At 40.4% G+C, this 22,762-nt stretch overlaps 1 protein-coding gene across 3 annotated transcripts in view; it reads left to right on the top strand.

Annotated features, from left to right (window-relative positions):
- The window catches only part of LOC127791945 (E3 ubiquitin-protein ligase UPL1), a 29,503-nt gene extending 6,741 nt beyond the window's left edge, over positions 1–22,762 (top strand). Inside the window, exons 2-17 of one of the 3 annotated variants that reach the window (XR_008021034.1) lie at positions 187–282; positions 377–583; positions 751–8,088; positions 8,180–8,749; positions 8,827–9,144; positions 9,657–9,858; positions 9,953–10,242; positions 10,507–10,796; positions 11,034–12,165; positions 12,297–12,443; positions 12,557–12,637; positions 12,808–13,033; positions 13,123–13,262; positions 13,733–13,839; positions 13,951–14,110; positions 22,214–22,762. Coding sequence is in view for 2 of the 3 variants with exons in the window: in XM_052322166.1 (XP_052178126.1) it covers positions 187–282; positions 377–583; positions 751–8,088; positions 8,180–8,749; positions 8,827–9,144; positions 9,657–9,858; positions 9,953–10,242; positions 10,507–10,796; positions 11,034–12,165; positions 12,297–12,443; positions 12,557–12,637; positions 12,808–13,033; positions 13,123–13,262; positions 13,733–13,839; positions 13,951–14,053 (11,247 nt within the window). In the remaining variant the exon portion in view is untranslated. Of the gene's footprint in view, positions 1–186; positions 283–376; positions 584–750; positions 8,089–8,179; positions 8,750–8,826; positions 9,145–9,656; positions 9,859–9,952; positions 10,243–10,506; positions 10,797–11,033; positions 12,166–12,296; positions 12,444–12,556; positions 12,638–12,807; positions 13,034–13,122; positions 13,263–13,732; positions 13,840–13,950; positions 14,117–22,213 lie in introns of those variants that run through there. The other 2 variants (XM_052322167.1, XM_052322166.1) reach the window with 2 other exon arrangements.

The raw sequence follows: 22,762 nt of genomic DNA, 5'->3' as shown, positions 1-22,762 counted from the left end.
TATATCCCCCCCCCCCCCCACCCCAAAATTCTCTTTATGTTCTATGCCTATTAAATTTACTATTCGCCTTCTGTGCATTTCTTGGTTGCCTCTTGTCTATTATGTCATTTCATTTTATCATTTGTACTTTGTAAATGTTTAATCAATGCTTAGAAGTATGATTATCATTTTTCTATTGCCCGTCAGCCTCCAAAAATTAGATCGTTCATTGATGGTGTGGTAGCTACTCCACTTGAAAATATAGAGGAACCCCTGAAAGGTTTTGTTTGGGAGTTTGACAAGGTATGTTTCAGCCTTTGCTCAATTTGAAATGCTGCTTGGCAATTCAGAAACCCGCTTCTTGGCAGTTAGATTAATGATTGTTGAATTATTGCAGGGAGATTTTCATCATTGGGCGGATCTCTTTAATCACTTTGATACATTTTTTGAAAAGCACGTAAAGACAAGGAAGGACTTGCAGGTTGAGGATAATTTCCTGGAATCTGATCCTCCCTTCCCAAGGGAGGCTGTCCTTCAGATCCTCCGTGTTATAAGGATAATCTTGGAGAACTGTACAAATAAACACTTCTGTAGTTCTTATGAGGTATTTTCTTTTACGTATGTGATACTCTTTCAACAAGCTAATTATTTTCCCTTTTCTTTTATCTCTTTGTGTGTGTGTGAATCATTTGGTGTCAGCAGTTCGTTTTTTACATTATACCTTTCCCATCTTTGTGAGGTTTAATGTTCTCTTTTGTCATGATAATGCAGCATCATCTTTCGTCTCTGCTTGCTTCCACTGATGCAGATGTTGTTGAGGCTTGCCTGCAAACTTTGGCAGCTTTCTTGAAGAAAACAATTGGAAAGTACATCATAAGAGATTCTTCTCTTAATTCAAAATTGTTTGCTTTTGCACAAGGTTGGGGAGGAAAGGAAGAAGGCCTTGGATTAATTACATGTGCTACAGAGGGTGGATCTGAACCAATTGCTCATGAGTTAGGTTCCACCCTCCATTTTGAGTTCTATGAAGCAAATGAGGTGTCTAATGAATTTCTAGCTGCTGAACAGGCAGCTGAGGGCTTACAAATTATTCATTTGCCTAACATTAACACTTATCAAGAATCTGATCTTGAACTTCTGAATAAGTTAGTTATAGAGTACAAAGTACCTCCATCTTTAAGATTTTCTCTTTTGACAAGATTACGATTTGCAAGAGCTTTCAGCTCCTTAGCTGCCCGACAGCAGTACATGTGCATTCGGCTGTACGCCTTTATAGTTCTTGTTCAAGCATGTGGTGATACTGATGACTTGGGTTCTTTCTTTAACACTGAGCCGGAGTTCATTAATGAGTTGGTGTCATTACTGAGCTATGAAGATGCAGTTCCTGAAAAGATTCGAATTCTGAGTCTTCTTTCCTTGGTTGCTTTATGTCAAGACCGGTCTCGGCAACCTAGTGTACTGACTGCTGTAACATCTGGAGGGCACCGTGGCATCCTTTCTAGCCTTATGCAGAAGGCCATTGATTCTGTTGTCAGTAATTCTTCCAAGTGGTCTGTTGTTTTTGCAGAGGCTTTATTATCTCTGGTCACTGTGCTGGTCTCATCATCATCAGGTTGCTCTGCAATGCGTGAAGCAGGATTTATACCCACTCTGCTGCCTCTTCTTAAAGATACAGATGCCCAACACCTGCATTTAGTTAGTATGGCTGTACATGTTCTAGAAGCTTTTATGGATTACAGCAACCCAGCTGCCGCACTGTTTAGAGACCTTGGGGGATTAGATGATACCATTTCAAGGCTGAAAGTAGAGGTGTCTTATGTGGAAAATGGCTCAAAGCAGCAAATTGCTTCTACTGAGCTGGAGGGTTCTGAATATAGTGGCACCCAGGTAGTTGCAGGTACTTCTGCCATGCTTGATAATGTGCACCCTCTTTACTCAGAGGCATTGGTTGCATATTATCGGCGGTTGCTGATTAAAGCTTTATTACGTGCCATTTCTCTTGGTACGTATGCCCCTGGAAGCACTGCCCGTATTTATGGTTCAGAGGAGAGTTTGTTGCCACATTGCTTGTGCATTATTTTTCGAAGAGCAAAAGATTTTGGTGGTGGAGTCTTCTCACTTGCAGCCACTGTCATGAGTGATCTAATCCATAAAGATCCTACTTGTTTTCCAGTACTAGAAGCAGCTGGTCTTCCATCTGCATTCATAGATGCTATAATGGATGGTGTCCTCTGCTCTGCAGAAGCCATTACATGCATACCTCAATGCTTGGATGCTTTGTGCCTCAACAACAGTGGCCTTCAGGCTGTGAAAGATCGCAATGCTTTGAAGTGCTTTGTGAAAATATTTACTTCCAAGACATACCTGCGTGCCCTTTCTGGTGATACACCTGGATCTTTGTCTGGTGGTCTTGATGAACTAATGCGCCATGCTTCCTCATTGCGTGGTCCTGGTGTAGAGATGATGGTTGAGATTTTGAATGCCATTGCAAAGATAGGATCTGGGGTAGAAGCTGCTGCTTCCTCTTCAACTGATTCTATATGCTGTTCAACTCCTGTTCCCATGGAAACTGATGCTGAAGAGAGAAGTTTAGATTTGTCCGATGATAAGGGATTGTGCAAGAATGAGAAGTCTGAGCAGTCTTCTGAGGCCACTCCCGATGCCTCATTAGTTAATGTGGAGTCTTTTCTTCCTGATTTTGTAAGCAATGCTGCCCGTCTTCTTGAAACAGTTCTTCAGAATGCTGATACTTGTCGGATATTTGTTGAGAAGAAAGGAATTGAAGCTGTTTTGCAATTGTTTGTTTTGCCGTTAATGCCTATTTCCGTATCTGTTGGTCAGAGCATCTCTGTGGCATTTAAGAACTTCTCTGCACAGCATTCTGCTTCACTTGCTCGAGCTGTATGTTCATTTTTGAGAGAGTATTTAAAATCAGTCAATGAGATCTTGGTCACAGTTGGTGGGACACAAATTGCTCAGTTAGAATCTTCAAAACAAATGAAAGTCTTGAGGTGTCTTTCTAGTCTTGAAGGTATCCTAGCACTATCCAATTCTTTGTTGAAGGGCACAACTACTGTAGTGTCTGAGTTGGCTACTGCAGATGCTGATGTATTAAAAGAGCTTGGGAGGGTTTACAAGGAAGTACTATGGCAGATTTCCCTATGTTGTGATTCCAAGGTGGATGGCAAACAGAATGTTGAATTGGAATCTGAAAATGCAGATGCAGGTGTATCCAATGCTGCTGGAAGAGAGAGTGATGAGGATGGAAATATTCCTGTTGTGAGATACATGAATCCTGTTTCTGTAAGGAGTTCTTCCCAACCCCACTGGGGCACTGAGCGTGATTTTCTCTCTGTTGTTCGGTCTGGTGAAGGCTTTAACCGTCGCAGTCGACATGGGTTGTCACGACTTAGGGGTGGAAGGACTGGCAGGCATCTAGAGGCTTTGAACATAGATTCTGAAATTTTATCAAATGCACCAGAGACTTCTTCCCAAGAAATGAAGAAGAAAAGTCCGGATGTTCTTGTTTCAGAAACATTGGATAAGCTTGGTTCGACTATGCGGTCTTTCTTCACTGCTCTTGTCAGAGGATTCACATCGCCAAATCGTCGTCGAACTGAATCGGGATCATTGGGTTCATTTTCAAAGAGCATTGGAACTGCGTTGGTTAAAGTTTTTCTTGATGCTCTTAGTTTTTCAGGCTATCCTACTTCTAGTGGGATTGATGTGCCACTCTCAGTGAAGTGTCGCTATCTTGGAAAGGTTGTGGATGACATGGCAGCACTTACATTTGATACTAGGCGGCGTACTTGTTATACGGCAATGGTCAATAATTTTTATGTAAATGGAACCTTCAAGGAACTGCTTACAACATTTGAAGCTACAAGTCAGCTATTATGGACGCCACCTTACTCTATTCCTGCTGCATGTGGTGTTGATCATGATAAGACTGGGGAAGGAAGTAAATTGTCTCACAGTTCATGGCTGCTGGACACATTGCAGAGCTATTGCCGCTTGCTTGAGTATTTTGTTAATTCTTCTCTACTTCTATCTTCAACCTCTGCCTCTCAGGCACAGTTGCTTGTCCAGCCTGGTGCAGTTGGTTTGTCAATTGGACTGTTTCCTGTTCCCAGGGACAGAGAGGTATTTGTTCGCATGCTTCAGTCTCAGGTTTTGGATGTGATACTTCCTGTGTGGAAGCATCCTATGTTTCCCAATTGTAGTCCTGGTTTTATCACTTCCATTGTTTCGCTTGTTACTCATATATATTCTGGTGTTGGAGATGTGAAGCGAAGTCGCAGTGGCATGTCAGGGAGTACAAACCAACGTTTTGTGGCCCCGCCACCTGATGAAACTACTATTGCTACAATTGTGGAGATGGGTTTCACAAGGGCAAGGGCAGAGGAAGCATTGAGACGTGTGGAAACGAATAGTGTTGAAATGGCTATGGAATGGTTGTTTAGTCATGCTGAAGATCCAGTGCAGGAGGATGATGAACTAGCTCGAGCACTTGCTTTGTCACTAGGAAGTTCATCAGAAACCTCTAAAGCTGATAGTGTTGATAAATCAATGGATGTCCTCACAGAAGAGAGCCAAACAAAGTCACCCCCTGTAGATGATATCCTTACTTCAGTGACAAAGTTATTCCAGAGTAATGACTCAATGGCATTCCCTTTGACTGACTTGCTTGTGACCCTTTCTAATCGGAATAAAGGAGAAGATCGGCCAAGAGTGGTATCTTATCTTATTGAGCAGCTTAAGCTTTGTCCATTGGAATTTATGAAGGATACAAGTGCTTTAAGTATGGTATCACATATTTTAGCATTGCTTCTTTTTGAAGATGGAAGCACAAGAGAAATTGCAGCAAAAAATGGTGTCGTCTCTACAGCCATAGATATCTTGATGAACTTCAGGGCTAGAACTGAGTCGGGAAGTGAAGTCCTGGCTCCAAAATGCATTAGCTCATTGCTTCTTATCTTGGATAACTTGTTGCAGTCAAGGCCAAGAGTTTCTTCTGATAACATGGAAGGAATTAATTCAGTGACTATACCCGATTCATCTGGAGAGCAAGCTCCATTGTCTGCTTCAGGAGGAGTTACTGAGAAAAAATCCACTCCAGAAGTCCATGAGAAAGAATCTGAAACTGCCTTTGAGAAGATTTTTGGAAAATCTACTGGCTATCTGACTATTGAGGAGAGTAACCAGGTACTCTCTGTTGCTTGTGATTTGATTAAACAGCATGTTCATGCTGTGGTCATGCAAGCTGTTCTTCAGTTATGTGCTCGTTTGACAAAAACACATTCTCTGGCTTTGCAATTCCTTGAGAATGGAGGTATGGCTTCTCTTTTTAGTCTTCCAAGAAGTTGCTTCTTTCCTGGATATGACACCCTGGCATCTGCAATCATTCGGCATTTACTTGAGGATACTCAGACGTTGCAAACGGCCATGGAATTGGAGATACGGCAAACTCTCAGTGGAAGCCGCCATTCTGGTCGTCTTTCGCCACGGACATTTTTGACATCAATGGCACCTGTTGTCTCTAGAGATCCGGAGGTTTTTGTGAGAGCTGCAGCTGCTGTTTGTCAGTTGGAGACATCAGGAGGAAGGACTGTTGTGGTGTTATCAAAGGAAAGGGAAAAGGAAAAGGAGAAATCAAAGGCATCTGGTGTTGAAATTGGAGCATCTTCTAATGATTGTGTAAAAATTTCTGATGCTAAGACCCATGACACACCTGGTAAATGTTCCAAAGGCCACAAAAAAATTCCTGCAAATCTGACTCAGGTAATTGATCAGCTTCTAGAAATTGTGCTCAAGTATCCTTCACCTACAAGTGATGAAACTTGCACAAGCTATTTAACGGCTATGGACGTGGATGAACCTGCTACCAAAATAAAGGGTAAGTCGAAGGTTGATGAGAGTAAGAAGATTGCGTCAGACAACCTATCAGAGAGATCAGCAGAACTAGCTAAGGTTACATTTGTCCTCAAGCTGTTGAGTGACATTCTTCTGATGTATGTCCATGCAGTTGGGGTTATACTGAGGCGGGATTCAGAAATGTGTCTACCCCGTGGACCTAATCATCTAGAAAGCACTGGACATGGTGGAATATTGCATCATGTTTTACATCGTCTTCTTCCCTTCGCTGCAGATAAAAGCACTGGAAATAATGAATGGAGTAATAAATTGTCTGAAAAAGCCTCATGGTTTCTTGTGGTTTTGTGTGGTCGTTCTAGTGAAGGGCGTAGACGAGTTATTAGTGAACTTGTGAAAGCCTTATCTGTCATATCAAACTTGGAGAGCAATTCTTCCAAGAGCAGCTTAGTGCCAGACAAGAAGGTTCTAGCTTTTGCTGACTTGGTATATTCCATTTTGTCAAAAAATTCCTCCTCCAGCACCTTACCAAATTCTGGGTGCTCTCCAGACATTGCAAGAAGTATGATAGATGGTGGAATGGTTCCATCTCTAACCAGCATTCTCCAAGTGATTGATTTGGATCATCCCGATGCCCCCAAACTTGTCAATCTTATACTTAAAGCTTTGGAAAGCCTTGCACGAGCTGCCAATGCTAGTGAACAGGTCTTTAAATCCGATACATTGAGCAAGAAAAAGTCCGTGGGTTCCAATGGGAGGTCAGATGATCAACTAGTTATGACAGGAGTTGCTGAGATGGTAGAACCAAATCAAATTCAGGGGAGTCAACAGGAAGTTGCTGATGCAGCAAATGCTGAACAGCAGCATCAGGGGGCATCCCAAAATCAAGCTGATCGTAATGCAACTTCGAACCAGTCCCTGGGGCAGGATATGAGAACTGAAGTGGAAGAGACAGAGACTGCTAATCCAACAATGGATATTCAAATGGATTTCATGCGTGAAGAAATTGATGGTGGTGTGTTACATAATAGGGACGAAATTGAGATGACTTTTCATGTTGAGAACAGGGCAGATGATGATATGGGGGATGAAGATGATGATATGGGGGATGATGGTGACGATGATGAGGATGATGATGAGGGGGAGGATGATGAGGACATAGCAGAAGATGGCACTGCTCTGATGTCTTTAGCTGATACGGATGTGGAAGACCATGATGATACAGGTTTGGGAGACGAGTATAATGATGATATGGTTGATGAGGAAGATGATGATTTCCATGAAAATCGTGTGATAGAAGTTAGATGGAGGGAAGCACTTGATGGTTTAGATCATCTGCAGGTACTTGGGCAACCTGGAGCTGCCAGTGGTCTCTTTGATGTTGCAGCTGAACCCTTTGAAGGGGTGAATGTGGATGACCTTTTTGGTCTCCGTAGGCCTCTTGGCTTTGAACGTCGTCGCCAGACAAGTAGGACTTCCTTTGAGAGATCTGTTACGGAAGGAAATGGTCTTCAACATCCTCTCCTATTGAGACCATCACAGTCCAGCGATTTTATGTCAATTTGGTCATCAGGTGGGAATTCATCCAGGGATTTGGAATCCTCTGGAAGTTTTGATGTTGCTCAGTTTTACATGTTTGATGCCCCTGTTCTTCCTTATGATCGTGCATCAGGTAGTCTGTTTGGCGAACGACTGGGAGGTGCAGCACCACCACCATTGGCGGATTTTTCTGTGGGGCTGGAGTCATTGCGAATGCCAGGAAGAAGAGGCCCAGGTGATGGTAGATGGACAGATGATGGTCAGCCACAAGCAGGTGGTCTAGCTGCTGGCATTGCACAGGCGCTGGAGGAACAGTTCATATCTCAACTACGCAGTGTTGTTCCTCCGGATAGTTCAGTCGAAAGGCAGCCTCCAAATCCAGGAGTTAATGAGAGGCAACAATTAGATGCACCCTTAACAAGTGATAGTCGGCCACCAGTAGTTGATGATAGTACTAGTGGACAGCAGACTGAAGGCCAGCATCATGAAAATGGTGTTGAACTTGCTCATCAGGATCCTAATGAAATGCTTGAAAGCAGCACTCCTCATCAAGAAGTAGACCCAGTGGTTGGTGAAGCCAATGAATGCCAGCAGGGATGTGAACCCATGTTGAGTCATGAGCTGGTGGATAACTGTGCATTAAATGATCATGGTAGCATGGAAATTGTGGAAGTAAATGGTGGCCCAGCAAATGAGCAGGTGGTAAATTGTTTACTGAATGTAAAACATATAATCATCATTTTAAAAGTGACTAATTTTCTTCTCAAATCTCCCTAATGTGCTGTTTCAGGATCTTGGCCGTGATAGATTGTCAGCTACAGAAAGCCATTCAAGTAACCGGGCATTAATAACTTCTGGCTTTGAAAGTTCTAATCAAGGTGCCGATGGTCGTGATTCTTCAGTGAACGGAAGTATTGATGTTGATATGAACAGTGTAGCCACAGAAGGAAATCAAGTTGAGCAGCCCTTGCCTTCTTCTGATGTTGCTGTGGATGAACCATTGTCAGGGCAGCATGCTCTGGAAGTTCATGATGCGGGTCAGACTGATCAAACTAGTTTGAATAATGAGGCTCCTAATATGAATGGTATTGATCCAACTTTCTTGGAGGCCCTTCCTGAAGATCTTCGTGCAGAAGTTTTAGCTTCCCAACAAGCTCAGTCTGCACAAGCTCCAACATTTGATCCACCTTCAGCTGAGGATATTGATCCTGAGTTTTTAGCTGCTCTCCCACCGGATATTCAAGCTGAAGTTTTGGCACAACAACGTGCAAGGAGGGTTGCACAGCAGGCTGAAGGACAACCTGTTGATATGGACAATGCCTCAATAATAGCTACTTTCCCTGCCGATTTACGTGAAGAGGTTTGGATCTGGATCATTGCAGCTTATCACGTGCCATGGTTGAATTATAATAACATTAATGGCTGCTTTTGTTTCAGGTGCTTTTGACTAGCTCAGAGGCAGTTTTGTCTGCATTGCCATCTCCATTGCTTGCGGAAGCTCAAATGCTCAGGGATAGGGCAATGAGCCACTACCAAGCTCGCAGTCTTTTTGGAAGTAGCCATAGGCTAAATAATCGGAGGAATGGTTTAGGGCTTGACAGGCAGACAGTGATGGATAGAGGTGTTGGTGTTACAATAGGTCGAAGGGCATCATCTGCTCTTGCAGAGAGTTCAAAGTTGAAGGAGATTGAAGGGGAGCCACTTTTGGATGCACAAGCTCTAAGGGCCTTGATCCGACTCCTAAGATTAGCACAGGTAATCCATTATCTATATTGTTATATGGTGGAAGATCTCCAAGTTGATGGTTCTCCACTTTGAAACTATCACAATTTTATGTGGCAATATTATCCTTGATTATCATTTTGACATTGTTGTCTTAAAAATCATTTTGAGTAATATTTAACCTAATTGCATTAAATTGTATAAGTTATCCATCTAAAAAAAAATTGTGACGGAGAGAGGGGGAGGGGGTTGAAGAAAATGGTGAAAGGAAAAGGAACAGGGAAAGATCATACAAGAAAAAAGAATGAAATCCAGATGTACATACAAAATAGGCATGTGTGTGCTGTTGTTTTTTAGTCCCTTTTTAATGGGTAGAATTGGAATCTTATTGGGGAAGTGACTCGTCTCTGTGTAGTATGATTAATGCGTAAATGCATACTTTGACATTCTTTTTCAATTGCTTTTGCCACAATAATTTTAGCTCATGACAAATTATGATTTTAGTTTAAGATGGTAATTTCTTTTTTCTTTGTTTCCTGTGTTAGCCTCTTGGTAAAGGCCTTCTCCAGAGATTATTGTTGAATTTATGTGCACATAGTGTGACAAGATCAGTTCTAGTGTGGCTTCTGCTCGACATGATCAAGCCTGAGACTGGACCCCTGGCCAATGGATTGACAACAGTTAATTCCCGGAGGCTTTATGGTTGCCAGCCAAATGTTGTTTATGGTCGATCTCAACTGTTAGATGGTACTGAATTCTTCTGATATGAGAAACTTTTTTGTTTCCCTGTTGGTTTGCCTGTTCTAAATGTTTATTTCATGTAAAATGTATTTATCTACAGGTCTTCCCCCCCTGGTGTTGCGTCGGATTCTTGAGATTTTGACTTATCTGGCAACCAACCATTCTGCAGTTGCAAACATCTTATTTCATTTTGATCCCTCACTTATTCCAGAAGATGTGAAACCAAGATATTCCGAGATTAAGAAGGATAAAGGAAAGGAGAAAATTGGGGAAGTAGGGGAGCTGTCAAACCCTTCAGATAGCTTCCAGACAGGGGATGTTCCTTTGATACTGTTCTTAAAACTCTTGAGTCAACCACTTTTCTTGCACAGTAGTGCTCTTCTTGAGCAGGTATGAGCAATACCACAACCTTGTACAATTGCTTGCTGCATGCACTTGTGCTATATCTGTTGTTTAATGACTTTGGTAGTAGTTTAGAATCCAGGATAAATATCTGAGTTTTTACGCTAGCTGTTGACAACTTAACATAACTCTCCATCTGTGCTTAAGTCCATGTAGCCAATCCACTTACTGGTCATGGCGGTGGTGGTTCTGTTGTTATATGTTGCTATTAGTAATGAATTTATTTGTCGTTGGTTCATTTATGTGATGCAGGTAATGGGTCTGGTTCAAGTAGTTGTTTACACTGCATCATCCAAGTTGGACTGCCAATCTCATTCTGAACAAGTAGCAGCTGATAGCCACAATTTATCTCAAGATGAAGCCACAGGTGGGGATCAGAAAGATATGCCTTCATCCAATCTGGAATCTGGCCAGGATGGAAAAGGTCCCAATGCTGAATCATCTACATCAGATGGGAAGAGAAGCTCCGATACCCACGACATCTTCTTGCAGCTCCCACAAGCTGATTTGCATAATCTCTGCAGTCTTCTAGGCAATGAGGGGTACATAATATTATCCTAATCCATTTATTATAAGCGTTGCCAGAAATTTTATGTTACTACTTTTGCAACTTGGCTAACCAAGAATTTCATCAGTTTAATTGACTTCATTTCTGCACTTATTTTTCCAATTTGACTTTTCATTTTCTCTACAGTTTCAGTAGGTGGAACTTGCTTAGTAGTATCTATCTATTTGCTGCTCTGTTGGATGATTTCTAACTCTATCTAGTTATTCTTTAGGCTCTCCGACAAAGTTTACTCACTTGCTGGTGAGGTACTGAAGAAGTTGGCTTTGGTTGCTTCCCCCCATAGAAAATTTTTCACGTCTGAGCTTGCAAGCCTAGCTCATAATTTGAGCAGTTCTGCAGTCAATGAACTCATCACTATGAGGAATACACATATGCTGGGCCTAAGTGCTGGATCTATGGCTGGTCCTGCTATTCTACGTGTGCTTCAGACACTTAGCTCACTTATTTCACCTAGTCTTGATGGCAACAAGGGTATGGAGGGTGATGCAGAATTGGAAGAGCATGCCATTATGTGGAAGTTATGTTTCGCACTGGAGCCATTATGGCAAGAACTGAGCGACTGTATAAGCACTACTGAAGCTGAATTGGCACAGAGCTCTTTCTCTTCAATTATGTCAAATGCAACTGGTGGGGAGCACGTACCTGGTTCCTCATCTTTATCTCCTCCCCTTCCTCCTGGAACTCAGAGACTACTGCCATTTATTGAGGCTTTCTTTGTTTTATGTGAAAAACTGCATGCAAACAATTCCATCATGCAGCAGGATCAGGCCAACATAACTGCAAGAGAAGTCAAAGAGTTTGCGGGGAATTCAGGTCCATCGCCCACCAAAAATGGAGTTGATTCTCAGAAAAGGCTTGATGGTGTTGTCACATTTACCAAGTTTGCTGAGAAACATCGTCGATTACTAAATGCTTTTGTTAGGCAGAATCCAGGTTTGTTGGAGAAATCCCTTTCTATGATGCTGAAGGCACCAAAGCTGATTGATTTTGATAACAAAAGAGCTTATTTCCGCTCTAGAATTAGGCAGCAGCATGAGCAACACCTCTCTGGCCCATTACGTATAAGTGTTCGGCGGGCATATGTTTTAGAGGATTCCTATAATCAACTGCGGATGCGACCTAGTCAGGATCTGAAAGGTAGATTGAATGTACATTTCCAAGGTGAGGAGGGTATTGATGCTGGTGGTTTGACGAGAGAGTGGTATCAGTTGCTGTCTAGAGTTATCTTTGACAAGGGAGCCTTGCTTTTCACCACGGTGGGAAACAATGCAACTTTTCAGCCAAATCCTAATTCAGTCTATCAGACTGAACATCTTTCCTATTTCAAATTTGTTGGTCGCGTGGTAAGTCTTCTTGAACCATTCTACATGTTCTGTATTTCTTACTGCAATATAAAATTCATTACTTATCATCCAGACCTGTTAACTGTTGATGCAGAGGTATTTTATACTTATATTTAAGTTTTGGGGTGTAGGTTGCAAAGGCACTGTTTGATGGGCAATTATTAGATGTCTATTTCACGCGATCTTTTTACAAACACATACTTGGTGTGAAGGTGACTTATCATGACATAGAGGCTGTTGATCCTGATTACTACAAGAACTTGAAGTGGATGCTGGAGGTAGAGCTCTTCAATATAATACTCATTCCAGTGATGCAGCTCACTTCTGTTGATTGATAATTGACTTTTTATTTAATTGTTTTTGGGAGTAATGATGACTTGTCTTTTATCAGAATGATGTAAATGACATACCTGATTTGACATTTAGCATGGATGCGGATGAGGAGAAGCACATACTCTATGAGAAAACAGAGGTACTGTTTTCCAACTTATCACTGTTTTTATTCACATCATAATTTTACTAAAGGTCTGCTTTAGTTTGAATTGGTCTTATAATTTTCTTTCTGTCTATCTGAAATTATCTGACTTATCGCTGAAACCTCCATTCGTGATGTACTTATTCTTTATAATTTACATGTTAAAGGTTACTGATTATGAGCTTAAACCCGGTGGAAGAAATATAAGGGTCACAGAAGAAACAAAGCATGAGTATGTGGACCTTGTGGCTGATCATATTCTGACAAATGCTATCCGCCCTCAAATTAATTCTTTCATGGAGGGTTTCAATGAAATGATACCTCGGAACCTTATATCTATTTTTAATGATAAAGAGCTTGAGCTTCTAATCAGTGGGCTTCCAGAAATTGATTGTGAGTTTCCATGCATTTACACTTTCTTTTTTTTACTGTCTATGGCATAGTTTGTGCAGTTTTCAGAAATTCTTGTTGTCACCCTGCAGTGGATGATCTGAAGGACAACACCGAGTACACTGGTTACACTGCAGCATCTAATGTTGTTCAATGGTTTTGGGAGGTTGTTGAAGCTTTCAACAAGGAAGATATGGCAAGATTTCTGCAATTTGTGACTGGTACATCAAAGGTAATTTGATCAGCACTGGAAATGGTGTCTAGTCAAATTACATCTCATAATGGTTGTACTTGATATGGTCTTTCATGACTGCTGGATTTTGTTAGTTGTGATGTCTACTGAATTTGCTTGACATGTGATATATGTTTTACCATCTTAAATTCTTTTCATGTCTCTGATGGATAGGCTTTATGCCTTTTCATTTTTCAAAAAAAATACTCCTCTCTCTCTCTCTCTCTCTCTCTCTTTCATATATATATATATATATTTTTTTTTTTTTCTTGTAAGGAAGTTTGTATTGCACCAACTTGTCTTCTAAAAGCTACGTTGGAATGAGTTTGGTATGTTCAAAATTCTTGTGTACAATTACAATAAATGAGGTGTCATTTTCTTCAGTAGAAGGTGATGAATGGAAAATATTGACTAATTAATAATCTTCATGCTTTCTATATCATTTACTACTGTATTTTTTTTTATCTTAGATTCCTTTAGAGGGTTTCAAAGCATTGCAAGGCATTTCTGGTCCACAGAGGTTTCAGGTTCACAAAGCATATGGGGCTCCTGAGAGGTTGCCATCAGCTCATACCTGGTTGGTGCTGTGTTTAATTGCTGTTTGGATGTAACTTTGCCCTGTTTTTCAGGAATAATGATTTAATTGAAATCATCTTGATGTTTTGTTTTTTGATTCTTATTTTTCCAGCTTTAATCAGTTAGACCTCCCTGAATATACTTCCAAGGAACAGCTTCAAGATCGGTTGCTTCTTGCTATCCATGAAGCTAGCGAAGGATTTGGCTTTGGCTGAGCATGAATTGCTCCATCACATTATGATTGTAGTGGTGCCAGCCCTTCCAATTGCCATGTATATGTTAGTTGAGACCTCCTCCTTTTGCTTCATTTTCGCATTAGTACTATTTATTGGAATCTTCTACTATACATCTCCTATGATCTCTGTGTGCCCACTCTTGATTTTGATATTTGGAAATAGTGTCCAATTGAATCAGAAAAGATGAAGTGCATTAAAACTGGACTGCTATTAGTTCAATTCTTGTGTGGGGAGAGTAAAAATAGGTTTATGTATGGCATCGCTTTAGTGAATCACAAATTGAGTGTGACTAGTGGAGCAAAACCACTTCATTGACAACAGCAATTAGGTACAAATTTTTTACCCAAAAAGGCAGTCTTTTTTAATGAACTTGATAATGTGGTAGAGCTTTTAAAGGGAATCTTACTGTTGAACTCCCTAAAGTTTTTGTAATTAACACAGTACGTTAATAGTGATTGTGCTCTACAATAATTCTATTCCTTTTTGTTTTTTATAAGTGAACATGTAAAATTATTTTCCAGGAAAGATGTATGAAAAACAAATTCAAGCTCTAAAGGATCTAATTTTCTTGACAAGATTGCTATGTCATGAAATTCAAATTGTTTAGAAGATGCATAGAGTGTGATGTTCACTGGAAATACTTATAGAAAGTCATTGAAGTCTTTGTGAAAATCTGTGAGGGAATTGTTTGGTTCCTTCAATGGGTCGTTTAAGTGTAGTGATCATTAATGCGTTGGTGACTGGATGAGGATTGAGGGCTATTACATGATGTGACTGGATGAGGATTGAGGGCTATTACATGATGTGCACTTGTGTTGACATGTTATGGGAGTATATAACCATTCCTACTTTGTGGGGACAGAAAGGCAGGGTAATGCTGTCCTATGAAGACTAAATGACACTTCATGATAAGGGGAAGGATGGGGAGGAGGACAAGCTTTGTTCAGAAAGAACTGGACTCGACATTAGAAAGTTTTGTTCAGAAAGGGCATATATGTAATTTTAGCAAGCACAAGCAATTTGGTCATTTTGCCAGTATGAGACGTTTAAAGCATTGAAAGGTGTTACCGGTTGTTAGAGATAAACACAATACTCCCACAGATTTCCTCAACTCAATAGCTCACCTTAGACACTCCCCCACTCGAGAACCCAACTGATATATGAAACATACAAGAGAATAACATAAACAATAAGAACACAAAATGATTTATCCTGGTTCGGTCTCAAAATGAGAAAAACGTCCAGACTGCTAGAGCACCTCCAATCCACTATCTTGAAAACGCTTTAGGATGATTACAAAGGGAACCTTAATTCTACCCAGCCCATATACCCTGAAAGCTTAGCAGAATTCTGAGATTACAAAGCTATATACCCAGCCTTTCTCTACTTCTCTTGCTCAATCCCAAACACAAGACAGAAACCGAAAATAACCCTTCCCGAAATGAGGCGCACAATACTAATCCCTCTACCCCTATCCCTATTTATAAGCCATAGGGCTGTGATTTACAAGGAAACAACTAACTGACCGATTGACTGGAAATAACTAACTTAACCAGTCAATCATCCTTCTAGAAAACAAACCTTCTGGAAGAATTATACATCTAACATTGCAACAGGAAAAACTACAAATGCAACAATATAAATGCTGATTACACACGTCCTAATCTAATACAAATGACACAACAAATTCTCCACCCATTTGTACTTTGATTAGGCTTCATCTTCAGGTCCTTCAATGTCTTCCGCTGCCCTGAATCTTCAATTCCCTCTTGGATCTATGTGAAGGATCTTCATGCAGTGTTTTAGTTTTGCTGTAGGCACAGATTTTGTAAACATATCTGCTGCATTGTCTTCCCCTGCAACCTTGGTTAGAAACACAGTTTTATCTTCAGCAATTTGTTTTATAAAGTGATGTCTTACATCTATATGCTTAGTCCTTTTATGATGGGCTTGGTTTTTGGACAAGTGAATGGCACTTTGGCTATCACACATCAAAATGGCCTTGACTTCTACCCCTAGGAACTCACTTACTAGATCCTTAAGCCACATAGCTTCTTTAATTGCATCTGAAACGGTTACGTATTCTACCTCGGTGGTGGACAGTGCTACCACATGTTGGAGGCCTGATTTCCAACTAATTGTGGAGTTCCACAGTCTAAAGACATAACAGGTTGTGGATCTCTTTTTTGTCTATGTCGGCAGCATAGTCGGCATTCGAGTATCCTAGGATGCTAGCCTTCTCTCCTAATTTTGCTCCACCATAGGATAAAGCATTGTTTATTGATCCTTTGATATATCTAAACATCCATTTTACTGCCATCTAGTGGAATTTTCCTGGATTTTCCATAAACCAACTTATGACAGTCATTCCATGAGCCAAGTCGGGTCGGGTGCACACCATGCTATACATGATGCTGCCTACTACACTGGAATAAGAAATATGAATCCATTTCCTTCTTCTCTTCTTCATCTTTTGGGGCCTGATCTAAGGATAATTTGAAATGGGCAGCAAATGGCACTGCTTTTGCATCAGCCATTCCTAATCTAGCTAATAGCTTTGCTAAATAGGATTTTTGTGAGAGATACAACTTCCTATGATGCTTATCTCTTGAGATTTCCATCCCTAGAATTTTCCTAGCGTCCTCTAGCTCATTCATTTCGAATTCAGCCCTCGGCTTTTTCTTGAGGAGCTGGATTTCTTGAGTGGACTGATTTGCAATGAGCATGTCATCCACATAGAGCTACAAATATATGGAAATACTAGAAGAGATATGTTTAAAGTAGATACAACAATCATAGGAGCTTCTAGAGTACCCTTGGCCTAACATGACCGAATTAAACTTTCGGTACCACTGCCTTGGGGACTGCTTAAGTCCATTCAAGGAATTTCTAAGCAGGCTTACCTTCTCCACCTCTTCCTTAGCTTCAAAACCCTTTGGTTGATCCATTAAAATCTTCTCCTCTAGGTCCCCATGAAGAAAAGTGGTTCTTACATCCATTTGCTTAAGATACAAATCTAACTGAGCAGTAATGGCTAAGAGAATTCGCATGGAGGTGTGTCTCACGACGGGAGAGAGCACCTCATTAAAATCAACTCCCGGCACTTGGGTAAAACCCCTAGCCACTAGTCTTGTCTTAAACCTAGGCTTAGAATTCTCACCTGCTCCTTTAATTTTGTACAACCATTTGCAACCTACCACACGCTGCCATTTTGGTCTTTCAACTAATTCCCAGGTGTGTTTCTTCTTAAGGGATGCAATCTCAAATTTTATGGCTTCCAGCCACTTATTTGCATCCTTTGAGGCCATTGCCTCTTCATAAGTAAGGGGCTCTTCTCCTATAGATTCTGCTGCACTAATGAATGCGTAGGCTACTAGTTCTGAGTAACCATACCTTTGGGGAGGCCTATGGGATCTAGGTTGCCGGTCTCTTGCCACATTATACCTATCAGGGTTAGGGTGGTCTCCTAGGCTGGGATCTACATCACTATCACCATCTTCCCCTTCAATTTGGGAAGGTTCTTGGTCCTGGTCATGGTCACTTGTAGATTCAGGTTAAGGAATTTCATGCTCGGATTCTGAGACAACTTGAGTCAGATTTGGGTTTATATTAGGAATCTCCACCTGAACTGCTTCTCTAGATTCTTCCTGATCGGGCTGAGGTTCATGGCTTCCTAACTTTATGGTAGACTCCTCATCAAATGTAACATCCCTAGAAACTATAGTCCTTGGTCCATCTGATTCTAAGTTCCATAGTTTGTAGCATTTAACACCCGATGGGTAACCAATGAGCAGGCATTTCTTTGCCCTTGGTTCTAATTTTCCTTGCTTTACATGAGCATAGGCTAGGCAATCGAATACTCTAAGATGGGCAAAGCTTGGCTTATGATCAGTCCATCTTTCATAAGGGGTTTGGAGGCTGATAGCTTTGGAGGGTGTTCTGTTAAGAACATGAGCTGCTGCAGCAACTTCTTCCCCCCAAAAAGACTTGGGTAGTTGTGCATGAAAAAACATGCATCTTACCCTTTCTAAGAGGGTTCTATTCATCCTCTCGGCAACCTCATTTTGCTTGGGATTTTCGGGAGTTGTAAGGTGTCTAATAATACCACCATCCTTACACATTTGGTCAAACTCTCTGTTACAAAATTCTAACCCATTGTAAGTTCTTATGACCTTAACCGACCTGCCCTTTTGGTTCTCTACCATACGAAAAGTGTTATCCTTTGATTTTAGAACATATACCCACAACATCCTTGAGTAGTCATCTATAATTGAAAGGAAATACCGAGAGCCACCATGAGTTACTGTTTGGGCTGGACCTCATAACTCTGAATGTATATAATCTAGGGGTGCTTTGGATGAATGGATTGCTGTTTTATTAAATTTAACTTTGGCTGCCTTGCCTAAAATGCAAGGTTCACATTTATTTAATTCTAGAGACTCCTAAATCCAGAATACCCTGGTTTGCAAGTTCCTTGAGCCCTCACTCACTAATATGTGACATTCTTAGGTGCCACAGACTTGCCTTGGACCTAGAATTAATGCTGACAGCTGCAGTTTCACCACATAAAGTGGTGGCCTGCAAGAGGTAAATCCCATTCTTTAAAACAGCCCTCATGCAGATTAGAGACCCCTTTGAAATCTGGACAGCTCCACCCTCACCTTTAAACTTAAGTCCATTCCTATCCAATTCACCAAGAGAAATCAAATTTCTCTTTAATTCAGGGACATACCTAACTGATGTGAGGGTTCTAAGAGAGCCATCATGTAGTTTTAACCTAAAATCTCCTACCCCTTGAACCTTACATTCATGGTCATTGCCAAGCAAGACCTTTCCTCCATTGATTTCTCTAAAATTTTGCAACCAATGTTTTCTTGGGGTCATGTGAAAGGAGCAGCTAGAGTCCAGGACCCACTAGGCTATCTGCACTTTCACTTACAATTAGGGCCTCCGACCTATCATAACCGGAGTCACAATAGTTTGCCCCCCCTCTTGAATTTTCCTTCTCGGCAAGATCCTTCTTTCTCTTAGGGCAGAGATGCTTTATGTGGCCTTCTTGCTAACAATAATAACATTTTATGGGCCTTTTCCATTTCTAGACTTAGACCTTGGTTTTACCCCTATTTTTCTGGTTTCTTTTAGAGCTTCTTGACCTAACTATTGGGGCTTCATTAGGAGAAGATTTATCAATCATCTTAAACCTCAGTTCTTTGGAATTTAATGCACCTATTACATCCTCTAATGTGAGCTTATCTCTACCATGTTGAAGGACATCTACGAAATTCTCATAAGACTTAGGCAGTGAATGTAAGAGCACTAACGCTTTGTCCTCATCTTCATATTTAACGTCTATGTTCCAAGTCTAGGCACAACTTGTTAAATTCATCTATATGATCATGCAATATCTAAGATTTTAGCATTTTGAAGTTAAAAAACTTGGCCTTTAAGTATAGACGGTTGGACAGAGTTCTTCTAAGGTAGAGATCTTCAAGTTTCTTCCAGATTTTTTCCGTCATCTTCCACTTCGATACCTCTCGAAGTACTTTATCTCCTAGGCTTAGGATCGGGATACTATAGGCCCTTTTGTTGATTTCTTTTTTAGCCTTTTTTTGTTCTTCAGTCACCATCGGTACTTCTTTCTCTGTAATCGAGTCTTCTGTCTTGGCTTCTTGTTCCAAAGCTCCCTTGAGTCCTTGATTGTGAAGAAGAGTTTCCATCTTTATCCTCCACAAGCCGAAATCATTTGTTCCATTGAATTTATCGATGTCAAATCTTGAGGCAGTTGGTGCCATATTGCTTTTGGGTGTTAAGAGTCTGATTCCTTGAGTTTCTTGAAAATCTTGATCGCTGTAGGAGACTTCTTGGCTCTGATACCACGTTGTTAGAGATAAACACAACACTCTCACAGATTTCCTCAACTCAATAGCTCACCTTAGACACCCTCCCACCCGAGAACCCAACTGATATATGAAACATACAAGAGAATAACAGAAACAACAAGAACACACAAGGATTTATCCTGGTTCGGTCTCAAAATGAGACCTATGTCCAAATTGCTAGAGCACCTCCAATTCACTATCTTGAAAACCCTTTAGGATGATTACAAAGAGAACCTTAATTCTATCCAGCCCATATATCCTGAAAGCTTAGCTGAATTCTGAGATTACAAAGCTATACCCAGCCTTTCTCTACTTCTCTCGCTCAATCCCAAACACAAGATAGAAACTGAAGATAACCTTTCTCGGAATGAGGCGCACAATACTGATCCCTCTACCCCTATCCCACGATCCCTATTTATAAGCCATAGGGCCATGATTTACAAGAAAATAACTAATTGACCGACTGATCGGAAATAACTAACTTAACCGGTGAATCATCCTTCTAGAAAACAAACCTTCTAGAAGAATTATACATCTAACATTACAACAGGAAAAAATACAAATGCAGCAATATAAATGCTGATTACACATGTCCTAGTCTAATACAAGTGACACAACACTGGTCCTTGTCTTCTTATCTTATATTTGGTGTGTGATGAAGCTAATGAGTGATTGGTTCTTGTTTGACTCAACTTTACAGCCAAAAGCTTCATTGAAAGGGAGATGGGTTAATTACATGTGGTTTGTTTTGAGTTCCTTATTCTTTCGTAGGGCAAGAGATACTCGACCTTATATTGGGGGTCCTATGAAACACAATACACTCCACAATAGGTGCTGTAGCAATACCTAAACATACATGCTGATTTACACCTCAAAATACATTTTGTGATTCCAGATGTGTTAAAAGTGTCTCATGACAATAACAACAATCACAATCCTCAATCCCAGTAGGTGTTTAAATGTCTAATGAATATGCTAAAAATTGTGTCAGATGCATGGGATTTTCTATTGTCAACGAAGCTGGAAAATTGGGAATTTCTTCTTTTTGGTACTTTTTATAATTATTTGGTGTTGATTGATATTTTTTAAATTGGATTGGTGTATTAGAGTATTTCACTTTAAATTTATGAATTTATTTATTCCTTATGCTGAATTACCATTGTGCTCTTTTAATGGGGATACAACTTTTGTGTGTATATTAAATGAAATTATATAAAAATCACATTCTTTGCCATAACACATTAACACTACTATCTCCTTAAATTGCCACATCTTGTATCTATATGCCTATCCATGACACTATCTATGTCTATACTAGTGCTTGTTCTTCGCTTTGGGCAATCTGTTTCTGAGTGAGAATGGGTGGACGAGATTGAGGGTTGCATCAGGAGTATTTTCTAGTACATAAGACTTGTTATGATGCACTCATCACGAAAGAAACGAGAACTTTGTTGCATGCTATTGCCAAAAAAGGGGGTAAAATCTACAAGTGTAGCTAAGATTTAGATTTTTAGGTGGTTTGGTGCTGTGGAAAGACTTGAAATAATAGGTGGTGCCATTAGGGTGATATTATAAGGGGCACCAATTGAAGATAAAGCTACATTAACAAAACAATCTTGTAAGGAGTGATTTCATTGAATGTTGATGACAAAAGCAATAAAGATAAGAACATCTAGGTCAGGGGATATCTGGGACATAATTGCCTTAATTTGATGATACAATTTGATATAATCAATTAAACTGTGCGTAGAAATCATATCTTCTTAATTGCAATGTGCTGCTTGTTTTGTTTATAATTTGTGTCTGCAGTAACTGTTGGGACATTGTAAGAAGAAACCAATAGATGCATCTGTGAGGCGAGGTGAGTGAATGAAACAGGAGAATTTTGTAGCAAAGACAGGTGGATCAAAGAAACTTTGGTGGGAAACCTTTTAACGTGGCATAGGAGATGGTCTTACGAAGGATATAGCAACGTTTGCAAATAGCCTAAAACTCATAAGGCTTGTGTTTGGAACTTATTGTTGGGGTCAGTACGAAAATAGACTGACGTGAACCTCTGTTGAGCCTATTGGTTTTTGTTTCCTCTTTTGATCTATGGAGCATTTTGTAACGAAAATGCGACAATGTTGGATTTTTTGACATTAAGACAAAAGGCTATTCTCTATGTAAAAGAAGATGGTATCTCTTTATTTTGTACGATTGATGAACTCTATTCAGCACTGACTCGTTTGACTGGTTCAATGCCTAATCTATGATGCAGATAAAAGAGTTGACTGATGCAATATCCAGGATACTTTGCTCCTGCTGCAATATCAATGCCTCAGCCCCTATTAATCAAAAGTCGTCAAATCCGCGAGTGAGTGAGTGAGAGAGAGAGAGAGAGAGAGAGAGAGAGAGATGTTGAGAGCCATGTTTGGAACAGGGAGAGGTGGCGGCCTCATATCGGTTCCTTGTAGTTCCATCTGTTCACTCAATTCAGGAGGAAGCATTGGTTAGAAGGCCGGGGAGAAGATAGAAATGTATGTGGCTATTTTTGTACATGGGTTTTTTTTTTTTTTTTTTTTTTCTATTTTTGGTTTAGTGTTAATATTAGCCATCCATCCATAAAAAATACCCTGAGAGATATGATGGCCAATTTATTTGCATGCTGATCAGTCAAATCTTCTTCTATCTGGTTAAAGTCTCCCACCAATTGCTGCTATGAATTGAGGAGAATGGATGGTTAATTTTAGTTAAAAGAGATTTGTCTCATATCCTATCGTAATGTAATTCAATGTCTGGATGAATCATCATTTGCTATTTCCATTTC

This window comes from Diospyros lotus, chromosome 15, assembly GCF_014633365.1.
Source record: "Diospyros lotus cultivar Yz01 chromosome 15, ASM1463336v1, whole genome shotgun sequence".
In the NCBI taxonomy this organism is placed as follows: domain Eukaryota; kingdom Viridiplantae; phylum Streptophyta; class Magnoliopsida; order Ericales; family Ebenaceae; genus Diospyros; species Diospyros lotus.
Note: the sequence above shows the minus strand (reverse complement) of the source record. Positions and strands in the feature narration are given on the sequence as shown.